The sequence below is a fragment of the Nyctereutes procyonoides genome, unplaced genomic scaffold (genome assembly GCF_905146905.1).
Source record: "Nyctereutes procyonoides isolate TBG_1078 unplaced genomic scaffold, NYPRO_anot_genome, whole genome shotgun sequence".
Taxonomy (NCBI): domain Eukaryota; kingdom Metazoa; phylum Chordata; class Mammalia; order Carnivora; family Canidae; genus Nyctereutes; species Nyctereutes procyonoides.
This window is the reverse complement of record NW_026575142.1, coordinates 8,714,881-8,730,203: the sequence shown is the minus strand read 5'-3', so window position 1 is coordinate 8,730,203 and position 15,323 is coordinate 8,714,881. Positions and strand designations below refer to the sequence as shown.

Here is a 15,323-nt window from a genome sequence, read left to right as displayed (position 1 = left end):
GTCACCCCACCTCGTTTATACTGTCCCTCGTGGTGCAGTACTCCAGGCTGCAGGCCAGGGTCCGTTCGTACTCCTCGGCCTTGGCACGCCCGCTCATGCTGTCCCCCTCAAGGATGTCCAGCTGCTGCTGCAGGTCCTTTGCAGAAACGTTAGAGCAGTTCTGAGCACGAAGGAGAAGTGGAAGTGACAAAGGGAGGGGGCGAAACAGCAATGAGACGAAGGTGCTATTTACCGCATTATGAAACTCATAAAGGACATTAAAAAATAGGTTCCTGGCTTACCTTACCTTAAGCACATTTGAATATAATGATTTCAGAAAGAAGCCAGACACCACCACGTTGGGGAAGGCAAACCATTGCATTTCTAGTCTTGAAATCTCAATTTTGAAGATTTGCTCATCATACCCAACTCTTCAGAGATGCCGTTTATTATAAGACATAATTTTTACTTCAAAAGGCATAAAATATGCATTGGAAGCATTCAGCTTCTGCACTATAATTTTCCTGTCAACTTGAACTTGACCTCAGGTTCATTATGCAAGTGCGCCAATCTCTGCTCAGCACAGAGGGCTGCTGAGGCCAAGGCCAGATGAGGGTTGGAGAACAATTTATAATATTATTTGTGCAAAGTGAGACATCTTACTTTTTTCTTTCCTTTTATAATAAATTTAGTAATAAAATAAAACTCTTTAAAAAGAAAACTCCTTTGTGGTAAAAACTGATTCTATAAACAGTGACAGGTATTTTGTATTTCTAGGTGTTTCAGTTAAAAGATTTAAAAAAAAAAACTTCAGGTATCATTGCATTCCATTGTTTAAAGGATATCCTAAATTAACTTGATTTTTTTAAAAAGATTATTTATTCATTCATGAGAGACACAGAGAGAGAGAGAGAGAGGCAGAGACACAGGCAGAGTGAGACACAGGCTCCATGAAGGGAGCCCGATGCGGGACTGGATCCTGAGTCTGATCTCGTCCCCTTAAATGAACTTTAAAGTAAAATTGGCCATTATGATTTTATTAATATTATACATATTGGATAGAATAAAATTAGGAATTTGAGAAGGATTTTTTTAAATCAGATTCCAATGTATTATTTATAAAAATTTGATCTGGAAATATTTTCTTCTGGGATGCCTGGGTGGCTCAGTGGTTGAGTGTCTGCCTTTGGCTCAGGTCATGTTCCTGGGGTCCTGGGATCGAGTCCTGTATCAGGCTTCCCACAAGGAGCCTGTGTCTCCTTCTGCTTATGTTTCTGCCTCTTTCTTTGTCTCTCATGAGTAAATAAATAAAAATTAAAAAAAAAAAAAGAAGGAAAGGAAGAAGGAAAGAAAAAGATTTTCTTCTTTTTAGGCTCCTTTGTTAAAGTCAGTTCAGTGACATAAAGCAGATCCTGTGACTAGTATCAAGCCTTTGACGAAGCCTGGAGGCTCCACCATTATGGGCTTTTATGGATAAAGCAGTTTCTCTGGGCCTTAGACTTTTCTTATACAAAATGAGTGTCCTGGGCTGGATTATCTCTAGGATACCTTCCAAATCCAAAACGCTAAGGCAGAATTGGTCCAATCAAGATATAGTCAGAGCTACATGAATAATTAAAAATTTTCTAGTAGTCATATTAAAAAGAAAGAAAGAAACAGGTACAATTCATTTTCATAATATAGTTTGTTCAAATATCATTTTAACATGCACCCAAATGTAAAATATATTAATACATTTTTTATACTAAGTCTTTGAAATATAGCATGTATTTCACACTTATAGCATGTCTTAACTGTTGCTAAACTTCTATCAGAAATACTTAATCTGTATTCAGATTTTGCAGTTCATAGTTTAAAATGTAGATTCACATATCCATGCTGTTCCCAATGTACTTACAAGTTTCCCCATAATTACACTGAAGGTCAGTTTTAAAATTTAAATTAATTAAAAATGAATAAAATTGAAATTTTCAGTTGCATTAGGCACGTTTCGAATGTGAAATGTCAGTTGAGTGCTATATTAGAAAGCACAGTTCTACAATTCTATTTTTTAATTAGTGTGAGAATAGACGTATTAAGCAAGACTTTTATAAACAGATTTCTCTCCTTAAGAATTGTTTTTTTTGTTGTTGTTGTTGTTATAGGTGGTAGGAATTAACCACAAATAACTATCCCAGTGGTTTAATGTATTTTTGAATTTAACATTTACTGACAATCTGCCAGGTTTCTTTGATATTATACCCCAACTTTCAGCTTTAATTAGGTATGAATGACAGTGTTGTTGCTTACAGGCCGCTGCACTGATGAGATGATGTCCACTCCCAGGGAAAGGGCCAGGTCATGGAGATGATCAATCTGTGCCTGCTTATCCTGAGAGCGGCTGAGGTGAACCTGGGCTTCATGGGCATCATCCAGTTCCTTCGGCTGTCCTAAAAACTCCATTTCCCTTGATTTGTTGAGATGACCCAGCTGGAATTTAGGACACTAACCATTAACATAGATTGCAAACTTTCATGAAGACAATTTTTTTTTTAAAAGCCTATTTCTTATAACCAATTTTACTACCTGGTCAAAATGCTGCCAAGCCCATCTATAATTATGAGTGTCACAGACAAAGAAATGTTACAGTGCTTCAAATTGAGATGGTAAAATGGAGGAATTAACATTGCCAGTTCTATTAAAGAAGAAAACACTCTTTTTTGGTCATAGTCCAAAACCTTTGCAAAATCTGAGTAAATTCAGGGGCTATTTTAAAGGGATATAAAAAAAATAAATAAAGGGATATAAATATATGTTCATTTTCTGTTAATAGAAGCTAATAACTATGAAGCTTTACTGAGCACTCCATAATGTCATGTACTTGAGAAACCCCCCCCCAAAAAAAAATTTGTTTTCTCCCCTCAAAGGGCTTACAGTTGACTTGGGGCAGGGGAGTAATTAAGAATCAAGACGCTAAGAATGACAAGTGTGTGAGATAAATAATGAAACTTCTGCAAATTTAGAAGGAAGACAAATTCCAAGTGAGGCAGATTTGTTGGAATTCCAAGATTCCAAGTGAGGCAGGGTTTAAACAGTAGAGAGGAGAGAAAAGGACCTGTCAGATAATGGTGCCTGGGAGCCCAGGCTGGGAGTTAGGAATGTGTGCACCATCTTTGAGAAACAAAGAGCTCAGTTTGGCTGGAACATAAGGGAGGATTGAGGTGTAGTGAGAAAAGTTAAAGGCCAGATTGCGGAAAGTTCCTAATACCAGAATAAACAATTTGGTCTTTATTAGACAATAATTTATTCTTAATTTCACGGTTTAAAACTGAGAGTCTTCCAGGTATCCGTGACACATCTTACCTTTTCCTTGACTTGGTGGAATTGGACCACCTTGTACAAGATATCCTCATAATCTCGGGTTCTCTCTTTCTGTGTTTGATGGAGGTGAATAAGCTCCTTCAGTTGTTGTGACTTCTCTTTCATGGGGGCTCCTTTGCCACTTAACTCTTCTGATTCTTTTATAATGTACTGAACTTCATCATTCAGTTGCTAAAAAGTTAAAAGCAATAAGAGATATCCAGTTTTTAGAGAGCTTTTTACTTTACACCTGACTATACGAAGATCTAAATCAGAAATCATTCTCTCATTGCTAACAATTACTTTTGTCAGCCTCACCCCATTCCCTACAAATCCAGGCTTTGGGCTTGATGCTAAGGATACATTATTCTCTCCCCATCTTCTCAGAAATAAAAATAAAAAGTATTACCAATGCAAAAAATGTGTTTCAGAGTCAGCTGGTAAAACACAAAGTCCCATATTTCTATGGCACACCAACTACTCCAGTTATGTGCTAAATGAATGTATTTTTGATATTTTGTGAAGCCACAATCATCTCTGATATTTAATACAGCCTAGAGTCAGACGGTATGGTAAAAACACCATGAAAAGACAAGTCTAAAAATATATTGGGGGAATCACTTGTCCTCTATGATAACAGAATGATCAGAATGAATTACCAGCTGAGCAACGCGTTAGATATGCTGCTTTAAAAATGGTCATCCCAGAATCCACAAATAGCCAGCACATGTAGGGAGGGATAAAGCAGCTTCCTTTTTACCCAGCACTGTTCAGATATCCCTTAGATGAAACCATGATTCTGATAGAACTTGCAAAGGGTGGACAACTCTAGGAGGAAGCCACCAGAACGTCAGGGATGGATTTTACATCAAGGAAAAAAGTCATGGAAATGGTTTAGGCTAAGGAAAATAATTTGCAGAAGAGTAACATAAAAGTCTTCAAGTTGAAATCAAGCATGGGGCCATCAAATATATGCACATCACAGTGCATAGCCTGGGAATGCCCTGGACAGAGGACTTCACACACTCGTGCATTTTTAGGGGCACATGCACACATGCATACATGAAATGCAAATAAACATCTAACACAGGGTATATCAAAGTCCCTAACATGTAGGCTAGTTGAATTTTCTAAGAATTTATAGGAAATCATTCATGGTAGGCTACAACAGGGTGTTTTTGGGTGTGGGGTGTGTGGGGGGGTTGGTTATATATTTATATCAGTTATACTTTTAAAGAATCCTTCAGTTTTCTGATTCGTCATTCTTTAAAGCCAACACTTATGAAGTAGTAACCAACAGAGGCACAGATATCTTAACTTTGCAGCAGTCAAGAACAGGAGGCCAGGCAGGAGGGCAGCATGACTGGCAATCATTTTTGGCAGTTGTATCAGGTTTAGGAGCAGCAGGAGGTGAAGGGTATGGAATGCATTATCAGTCAGGGCCTGGGAACATGACTCATGGTTTTCTCTCTCATATCCTGAGGGTTCTCTGAGAAGGGGAATGAGAGAGGCACAGCGAGATTCCTGGGAGGGTAAGGGGAAGCTGGGGTGCCAGTGGGTGGGGACAGTGACATCAGAGTGGTAATTCCAGGGACAAAGGGCAGCAGAGCCTCTGCATCAGAGCTTGTCCATCCTTTCTCTGAGATATCTTAACTCTAAAACATGTCTAGGGATCCCTGGGTGGCTCAGCGGTTTAGCGCCTGCCTTTGGCCCAGGGCGCGATCCTGCAGTCCCGGGATCAAGTCCCGCGTTGGGCTCCCGGCATGGAGCCTGCTTCTCCCTCCTCCTGTGTCTCTGCCTCTCTCTCTCTCTCTCTATGTCTATCATAAATAAATAAATAAATCTTTAAAAAAATAAAAATAAAAAAATAAAATGTGTCTAGATACCTCTTAAGAAAATAATTAGGGTGAATATATGTGATAAATACATTAATAAAGAAATAATTCAATGTAAAATTAATGTAAGATAAGAATCTATTAAGGACATTTTGCAGCCTGAATGCTTGTGAATCATCAAACACAGACTAGTGCAGAACAACAGGAAGAAAAATGTATTTTAAAAGTGGAGTTTTAGACAAGCAATGCTTTTGTTTAAAAAAAAAATAGCGATTCACCAGTCTGTTAAAATTAATTAGGTAAACCTCAATTGAACAACTTTTGATTTTTTTTCCCATTTGCCTGGATCCATCAGTCTGTTTTGTCACCTGGAGCTGAGGCTTCATTTCGTTCCATTTTTTCTGTAGACCTAAAATGGTCTGGAGGCTCCCTCCAAGGTCAAGGGCAGACACAGGCATAAGTGCTTCCTGAAGACGTTTTAAGTTGTAAGTAGTCTGAAATAAACATTAGATAGTTATGTATTTGTTTTCCTTGACACCATCAGCAAATATGAAACAATCATTCCAGTGATGACTGGTACGTCATCGAACTTCTCCATTCCCATGAAAACATTCACTACCTCAAATGAGTTCATAGTTCTAAACCACCAATGAACAAAAGTGCAGGCCCTGGGTTTCCCTTACTTTTTGTTGTTGTTGTTGTTTAACTGTGGCAAAATATACATAACAAAATTTACTGTTTTAACTAATTGTTAATTGTGTAGTTTGGTGGCATTGGGACATGAACACTGGCATGCACCCATCGCCACCATCTACCTCCAAAACTTTGTCTCATCCTGGGCAGAGACTCTGTATCCATTTACCAGTAGCTGCCCCATCCCTCCTTCCCTCAGCCCTGCTAACAACTATTCTACTCTCTCTCTTTATAAGCTTGACTCTCGGTACTTCACCTAAGTGGGATTATACAGCACTTATCCTTCTGAGACTGGCTTGTTTCACTTAGCATCATGTTTTACAGTCTCTTCTGTGTTGCAGCCCATGTCAGAATTTCATTCCTTTTTAAGACTTAATAATACCCACTGCACGTTCTTGTACCTTTCTGAGTTGTTCTTTGAATGCTCCCCACTGCTGTTTCAAAGGCTTGCTCGCGATGGCTTTAAGTTGCCATGTCATCCGAAGGTGGCTGAGTTCTTCTCTTTCTGCCTTGTGGCTTTCCATGGTGTTCTCCATCAAGTGTACTCTGCTTTTCACATTTAATATTTCATCCTTTTTTGCCTGTTAAGTTAATAATCCATAAAATGGCTTCTTTTCCCCCAACAGACACAACTTTTTTGCATATACAATTTTAGAGGAAAACACCTGATCATAGCCAACGCAGAGTATGGTTCTGACATTAAGGCAAGTCTGGGATGCCTGTGTGAAGGCACAGTGGGGCTCTCAGAACCTATATTCTATGCTTGGACACCAGGTCCTGAGTTCTTCAAAACCCAGTGCTATTTGAGCCACCACCCTCCCCACCCCTGGCCAGGGTCTAGTTATTTCCTAGGGCATACAGGGTGATAAAACAAGAACCAGTTCCCAGAAATGTTAACCTCAAGATTATTTTAATGCATAAGTTTTAAAGTATAGTCCACCTTTTATTTTAACACATCATTAGCATATGTCAAAATCTTGGTATCAGGAATTACGAGGGGTCTGTTTTTCTCTTTAAACTTTCACATTTGTATATACTATGATTACTTCAGATTTTCTTTGTGAATAGTTCTTGAAGTTATTCCCTTTTGTGAGAACTGAAACGTCTGTCTATATATCTGTATATTTGTATCTCTATTATTCACCAGAATCACAATATCTAAATTCAGAGGCCTCTTCCCAGCTTCTACGTTCTGGTTGACTGATTTGAAGGTCTTTAAACAATGTTTTTAAATAAGGGGAAATTCAGTTGGAGGCAGAAGGATAAGAGATGTGAAAAGTAAGACTATGTGCTTTTTTTATGTGCAAACATAAAAAAATACAGAGAATATTTGGCTGACAAAACAATGATTTTCACTTTGATGGCCAGCATTTCTCAATAAATCCTTGAATTTCTAAGGAGCAAACGTACATGGATGTCTATAATTGCAATTACAGCTAGGTATCTAAAAGTCAAGGCATCTTTTAGATTGTAGTCCGAAGACAGTGTCAAAAATATGTAACAAAATTTTAAAAGACCATTTTATTTTTAAATTATTCTAAATGACATTAATATAAAAATTATATTTTCATATTAATTTAGACATATAAAGTATTCATTAATTACAAAAGAATATAATTCCAGGCCTAAATTAGATTTCCCCCCATGAATTTGGGGTTCAGAAATAAAATTATATATGCTGTAATTATGGTTAAGAAGATTCTAATATATCATAAAAGATCATAAGACTTTAGCAGAACCCATCCCAAATAATATTTTTGATCTATGCTATAAAATTAGCATATCTTTTACACATTATTAGGAAACTATTAATCAAAATGTAACATATAATTTAATGTAAACTTGGAAATTGCAGCATATCAGTGTCAACCACAATCAGCAGGGTATGATTCAAGTGAGGTCTGGAAAAAAGAGACCACAGTAGTAGTAGTTGCTGTCTATCTAGCAGGATTCAAGAAGAGTGATTATGTACTTGGCAGACTTAAATATTTTGACCACTCAGGAAGATTAAGTAATTTGTCCAAGGTCTAGTTGGTAAACACAATACACATTCTACTTCTGTGCAGGGGCATGGAAAAATTTGCCATATTCTTGTCTAATGGGTAATCTAAATTACCCATTTTCCATTTGAATTCAGGCACAAATGGTGTGTTTTGTTGTCTAGATATGCTGATAACAGGAAGGCAATATCCTGGATCACATCCTTGATATTCACTGCTATAAATTAGTAAATTGGCACTTTGATCAATATGTCTGCCAGATTTCTCACCTAAATCAATTTCTCTGATCTTGATGATTTTTTTAAATGAACTGAAAATTTTTCAGTTTCAAGCTTGAAAAGATGAGCTACAACAACCCAATCATCCAGTGGAAAATGCCAGCTGGCCTTCTTTTTAACAACGGAACTGGTTACCACATTTCAACAATAATGTTTGTTTAAAAACCTAATGGTCCAAAAAATATGAAGAGCATTAAAAATGTGTTTTAATTGCTCTACCAACAATTTCCTATCTCAGAATGTCTCTGAACCAATAAAGTTAACTATTATGTGGATCTTAATGTTTATCAACAAGGAGAAATTTATTATATGAAAGCAGTAAGGACCTTGGGGTAAAGCATGTATTTAACACATAATGTCTGAGACTTGACAAATATTCATGGGTCCTGGCAACACAGGACTACGTTACTGAAAACCAAGAGGAAAGTAGACAACAGAAACAACTCCCACCCCAGATGTTGGAATTAGCTGACAAACACTTTAAAATACCCATGATTAATATGGTCAAGAAAGTACAGCAAATATGTAGAGAGGACAAGAGAGAGAATTTCATTGGCAATTGAAATGTAATTATAATAGAAATTTCAGAACTGAAAAATTTCTGAAATGAAGTTAGTAATTAAAAGGATGGACACATAAATGCAGTTTGCAAATACTTTAATTCCCTTATGAGTACAAATTAGAGCAGTCACATCAAGAGATTGAAGACTATATAACGAACAAAGTAAAAATGTAAAAGATGATAGATAGGTAATATGTGTTCTAAATGCTCCAAATGTAAAATAACTTGGTTTTTACTGTAAAACACCTATGTAATAAAAGAACATGGGGAAATTGCTTAGCAAGTTTTCTCTGATGCTTAAGAATAGCATTAGATAAATCAGCATTATTAAATACTTATTTTGTTTTCACATAGACTTAATAAGTACAGTCTTTGAACAGCAAATGTGGAGCTAGAGTAGATAAAGAGAAAATTATAACTCAAAGTAGATGAGTATAGTTACAGAACCTAATCTTCCAAATGAATTCGGACTCCAGACTGAGATTCATCACATTTCAGAGTATTGGGAAAATTGCAGATGTCAGTAATCTTTGCAAATCAACAGAAAATAAGAGAAAGGCCAGAAAGTTAGAGAAAGGAAAATGCCCTGATTTTCACAAGGAGAGGGTGGGCTACACTATTTACAGACTGATAAGCTTTATAATGAAAATCAGTGCAGTAAGTTCATCATCAATCCAGTAGTTTGTGAGCACTTTGGAAAGAATTCCTGATTTATGCTAAATAATACTTATGTAATTGATAGGATTCTTGGTAAGTAGACCTTCTTTTGAGCTGTCTCTCTCACTATAGATAAGGGGGAAAAGTTGTGAATTAATGGTTGAAATGAAGTACTATTGAAAGTGTCCATGACTGTTCAATAAACAGGTTAATCAACTGATGGCTTAATGGATTGGGAAGCTGACTTGTCCCTGGACACTTTTATTAAAAATCTACTTGCAGCCACAGAAGGCCTACTTATCAAATGTATACAATTAAACTCAGAAAAGATGGCTAATGCAGTAGACAGCAGGTTCAGAATTAGTTTAACAAGATAGAATCATGGGTGAAGACAAACAAAATGAAATTAAATTGGGATAAATGTAAAGGCCTGCACTTGTATGTAAAAAATAAATGCCTGACCAATATAAAATGAGAGAGAAGTAGCTTGGTAGGAATTATAATGAAAATGTAATGAGAGTTTTATTTCATCACAGCCGAATATGAACCAGCAAAAGAGAAATTATTACTAAAAACGCTAGCATAATCTTAGGTTTCCTTAGTAAAGAAAGATGTCCACTTTGTTGTACTTTGTGTTGAAGTTGGAACTCACTTTTTGGTTACATTTTATGAATGATTTTGACAAAACATAGAAAAATTCTGGGAGAATTACAATGGGAAGAGAAATGAAGTTATCTCATAAATGATAGGATTTCTACGTGGCTAGCTACAGAAAAAACTCAGACACTGCAACTATGTTCAGAGTTTGAAGGACTTTCATGTGTGAGAAGAATGAAATATGAACAATTTTTTCCCTGTGTAACTACAGAGGGTTAGAAACAGACAGATTTGCCTTAATATTAAAAAAAAATTTCTAGTATCTAGCATTTTGTAACAATGAAATGAGCAGTTTCATTAGGAGGTTGATTTAAGGATTCTAGAGTAGTTTACAGATAACAACTCAACAACTAAAATTTAGAGTATATATATATATTTTTTTAAAGATAGATTTATTTATTTATTTATTTATTTATTTATTTATTTATTTATTTATTTATTTATGATAGACACACACACACACACACACACACACACACAGAGGCAGAGGCATAGGCAGAGGGAGAAGCAGGCTCCATGCAGGGAGGCTGATGTGGGACTTGATCCTGAGACTCCAGGATCGTGCCCTGGGCCAAAGGCAGGCGCCAAACCGCTGAGCCACCCAGGGATCCCCTAGAGTATATTTTTAAATATAATAGAGCTGCCCTATGAAAAGATCTGCTACAGTAAGAAATTCTTCAAAATGACAATTCACCCTAGATGTCTTTAACCCCCGGAAATTTTGTAAGTACCTTGTTACACGCTTTCAAAATAACACAGAACTTTCGGATGGACTTCTACTGAGGTCTCTATGTAATAATGGAAATGTTGTATTTGAAGGATAGTCAAGTCACTCTTTCTCCTTAATAGTTAAAATAGCCTTCATTAGGGGCAGCCCTAGTGGCTCAGCAGTGTAGCGCCGCCTTCAGCCCAGGGCGTGATCCTGGAGACCCAGGATCAAGTCCCATGTTGGGCCCCCTGCATGGAGCCTGCCCTCTCCCTCTGCCTGTGTCTCTGCCTCTCTCTCTGTGTGTATCTCATGAGCAAATGAATAAAAATCTTTTTAAAAAATATAAATAAAGGAGAGCCCTCCTTGGGGTGCCTGGGTGGCTCAGTGGTTAAGCATCTTCCTTTGGCTAAGGTGGTGATCTTGGGGTCCTGAGATCAAGTTCCGCATTGGGCTTCCTGAGAGGAGCCTGCTTCTCCCTCTGCCTATGTCTCTGCCTCTCTCTCTCTGTGTGTCTCTCATGAATAAATAAATAAAATCTTAAAAAAAATAGCCTTCATTAGAAATGAATAGGAGGTCTAAGACCAACTAAGCATATAATTACCTGGCTTTAGGGACTGTTCTAAGTGGAATAAATCTAAAAATAAGTAAATAAATAAAACCGAAAACAACCTCCTAAACCAGCAAGGCTGATTAGCAGACAGATGTACTTTTGAATTTATGGTTTTGACTTTGACAAGGAATCTTTGCAGAAGGTGTGACACATTTAATGTCATTCTTACCATATTTATTAAATTAAGGCACTCAAGCCCTAGGTCTTGAGTTAAAAAACTCCTCTTCAAAAATAGCTGCCATTGCTCCTCAGCTGAGTCAGATCGATGCTTGGCTTCAGCATCATCCTCTTCCTTCTGCAGGATTTCAGATTGGTAAAACTGCTTTAGGCCCTGACACTGCTCCTGTACCTAAAAACAAAACAAAACAAAACAAAACAAAACAAAACAAAAAGAAGAGTATAAATGAAAATTAAGAACACTTAAAAACGTTTTTAAAGAAAAATAGCAGTAGATTCTAATAAAAGCCTGTACAAAATTAAACAAACTACATCTCAGAATTCTTTAAGTAATTATTAAATATTGTCAATTTACTGAAGAGACATGAAAATCTATTTAGGTTGTTGACAGATAAGACTGCCCTTCAGTAGCAAATTAAGTTGACAAGTCTGCTACCCATAAGACCTACTAGTTACTAGGGGGATTCCTGGGTAGCTCAGTGGTTTGGCACCTGCCTTTGGCCTAGGGCATGATCCCGGAGTCCTGGGATCGAGTCCCACATCAGGCTCCCTGCATGGAGCCTGCTTCTCCCTCTGCTTGTGTCTCTGCCTCTTTCTCTCTCTCTCTCTCTCTCTCTCTCTGCATCTCTGATGAATAAATAAATTAAATCTTAAAAAAAAAAAAAGACCTAGCTACCAGAGCCAAAACCTTACTTCTGTATTACATATGTACATGTTTTACAACTGGGGACAATTTACGTCAAAGACCAGTGTGGTTCTCTTTAAAGCGTGTTTTATGATTCAGAAGGAAGATTCTCACATAAACACACACAGACACAACCAGGGAATACAAATCAGAAAGAAAGAAATGTAAGCCAGTGAAAAATTATTTATAATTACTAATCACAATTTCCTTCTAATTAGTAATAAACCAGAATAAAAAAGTACAATTACTAATTTTCTGTGCAAGTATTAATATTAAACTGTATCTTACTAAGGCACATTACTTCACCTGCCTAAAATTATATTTTCTCATATGCTAAGCAATGCTAACAGCACTAGATTATTTTAAATCACTCTCTTTGATTAGAGCTTACATAAAATCAAATGCACCTGTAGAACTATAGATTAACAGGTAATTGGGAAATGGAGAATTAGTAGAAAAATTTTGACATAAGCTTTTATGCATTTTGAGTAATATTTAATGGCCAATAGGACAAGACTCAAAGAGCTCATAACTACTCAAAGTGGTTGAATCAGGGTGAGAAATTTCAAGCAATGGTTGGTCATCATATTTTAAAGATATTAACATCAAACATCATTTAAATCAACTTAATAGGTGGGCCTCCAAATGGTGCTCAGAAACAGGAGTTCTATTCTCATTTCTCATATTCCATTTATTCATGCCTCTAGCTGATACTTGTTTCTTCAACCCACAATGAGCTTTCTTTAATTTTCTGTTCCTACTTTTCCTTCTGAACTACTTAAAATGCTACTCCCTTCATGGAGTCTCCTCAGATTCCCTGGTAAGAATTAAGCATTTATTTCCTTGGGTTCCCAAAGATAGTTCTGGGAGAAAGAGAACTGTAAGCAAATTACTGAAACCTAAAGACAAGCATACACACATATAAACACATACACAGCACAATGCTATGGCCTCGCTGAGGAGGGACCATGAACTCTACACAGAGTAAATAGAGAAGCACATCCCAAGGCAAGTGACATTTGATCTGTGTCTTTCAGAACTGTCCAGGGTGAGAGGGAGCAGAATGGGATCCTGGATGGAAGGGATCACACACATGAAGGCACAAGTGTGAAAACACTGGCTGTTTCAGAGCGTGATGAAAGATGGTAGTGGGAGTGAAGTTCTGGTTGCACAAGCTGAGTGGTTACAAAAGAAGCTAGAAGGATCCCAGAGCCAGATAAGGTGGCCAGCAGGTTTCAACTTGTTTCCTACTGTAACCAACAAGACATGACAAATTCTCAGTAGTCTGAGACAACTGATAGCCATTACAATGGCTCAGAATCAGCATGACAACTATCAGCATGTATCTGAGATTGTAGCTACAGGCTGGGGTGTCAGTTCGAGGGACTGTCGGTTGTGTGCAACTCTCAAAACATAGACTTTAATTCATCCTCCTTTTACAACACCTCAAAGAAGCCTTGACTACCAGAGAGAATGATGCCATTATAGGAATTCCCTTGAATCTGTACTAGTTTGTGTTTTAAGAGAATTAATGATAAATTTTAATACTTCATCCACTTTTGGTAAAAAGTTATTTATAATTTGAATAAGAAAGTTATTTGTGATTTGTTGCACAAATTATGTTTCTCATGTTACCTGAATATCAGGAGGTAGCACAATCAGATTTGCTTTAGAATGACCATTTTTTAGAAAGGATTGGAGGGGGGAATTATAGGAGGTGGAGAAAACAGAAGACAACATCCTCAAGCTGAACAAGAGATGAGGGTTTGAACTGAAAAAGTGATGGTGCAGGTGGAGGGGAAGGGGAATTCAGAAATCTTTTAGGTTGTCCCCATAGACAAACAAGGGATAGAATGGCCTTCAACATAGGAAAAGACAAAAAAGAAGTCAACTGGGGATTCAACTTCAGCTTTGACATTTACTAGTTCTTTGATCTTGGACAACTACCTTCCTAGAGTCTCGGTTTCCCTCATTTGTAAAATAGGGATAATAGTAACAACACAGAGGTGTTACAAGAATTAAATGAAATCAGGGATGGGGTGCCTGGGTGGCTCGGTTGGTTAAGCATCTGCATTCAGCTCAGATGATGATCCCAGAGTCCTGGGATCAAGCCATGTAGGGCTCCCTGCTCAGCGGGGAGTCTGTTTCTCCCTCTCCCTCTGCTCCTCCCCCCCAATTCATTTTCTCTCTCTCTCTCTCTCTCTCTCTCTCTCTCTTCAAATAGGTGAATAAAACCTTTAAATAAATAAAGTAAATTAGGAATGAAGAGCATGGGACCTCATACAAAATAAGTGTTCATTGAGAGAGGCCTTGGAAAAGACTTCGGAACTTATACATAGGACTTCTGAGAAAGGATGAGATCGTTACTCCAAGGCCAAGATACAGAGGAAAAACATGTTTGAAAAATAGATAACTGGCTGTGTTCTGCTGAGCTTCAGGAGCCTACAGGTTACAGAGGGAGTTAGTATGAATGGAAGTTGAAAGCATTGGTCTGGGACTTGGAAGAGTAGGGTTTGAGGAACCATTTTTGAGTTGGTGAATTAAAACCCTAGGTAGCCAATCATGAAATGGGCAAAAGACATGAAGAGAAATCTCACAGAGGAAGACATAGACATGGCCAACAAGCACATGAGAAAATGCTCCGCATCACTGGCCATCAGAGAAATACAAATCAAAACCACAATGAGATCCCACCTCACACCAGTGAGAATGGGGAAAATTAACAAGGCAGGAAACCACAAATGTTGGAGAGGATGTGGAGAAAGGGGAACCCTCCTGCACTGTTGGTGGGAATGTGAACTGGTGCAGCCACTCTGGAAAACTGTGTGGAGGTTCCTCAAAGAGTTAAAAATAAATCTGCCCTACAACCCAGCAATTGCATTGCTGGGGATTTACCCCAAAGATACAGATGCAATGAAATGCTGGGACACCTGCACCCCGATGTTTATAGCAACAATGTCCCCAATAGCCACACTATGGAAGGAGCCTCGGTGTCCATAGAAAGATGAATGGATAAAGAATATGTGGTCTATGTGTATAATGAAATATTCCTCAGCCATTAGAAATGACAAATACCCAGCATTTGCTTCGCCGTGGATGGACCTGGAGGGTATTACACTGAGTGAAATAAGTCAATCGGAAA

At 37.6% G+C, this 15,323-nt stretch overlaps 1 protein-coding gene across 1 annotated transcript in view; it reads right to left on the bottom strand.

The window, feature by feature from the left end:
* The window catches only part of CCDC141 (coiled-coil domain containing 141), a 181,520-nt gene that overhangs the window by 35,730 nt on the left and 130,467 nt on the right, over positions 1-15,323 (bottom strand). Inside the window, exons 12-17 of the mRNA XM_055308600.1 lie at positions 11,489-11,668; positions 6,248-6,427; positions 5,522-5,647; positions 3,322-3,510; positions 2,269-2,448; positions 11-160 (exon numbers count right to left, since the gene is read on the bottom strand). Of these exons, the coding sequence (XP_055164575.1) occupies positions 11-160; positions 2,269-2,448; positions 3,322-3,510; positions 5,522-5,647; positions 6,248-6,427; positions 11,489-11,668 (1,005 nt within the window). The remainder of the gene's footprint in view (positions 1-10; positions 161-2,268; positions 2,449-3,321; positions 3,511-5,521; positions 5,648-6,247; positions 6,428-11,488; positions 11,669-15,323) is intronic.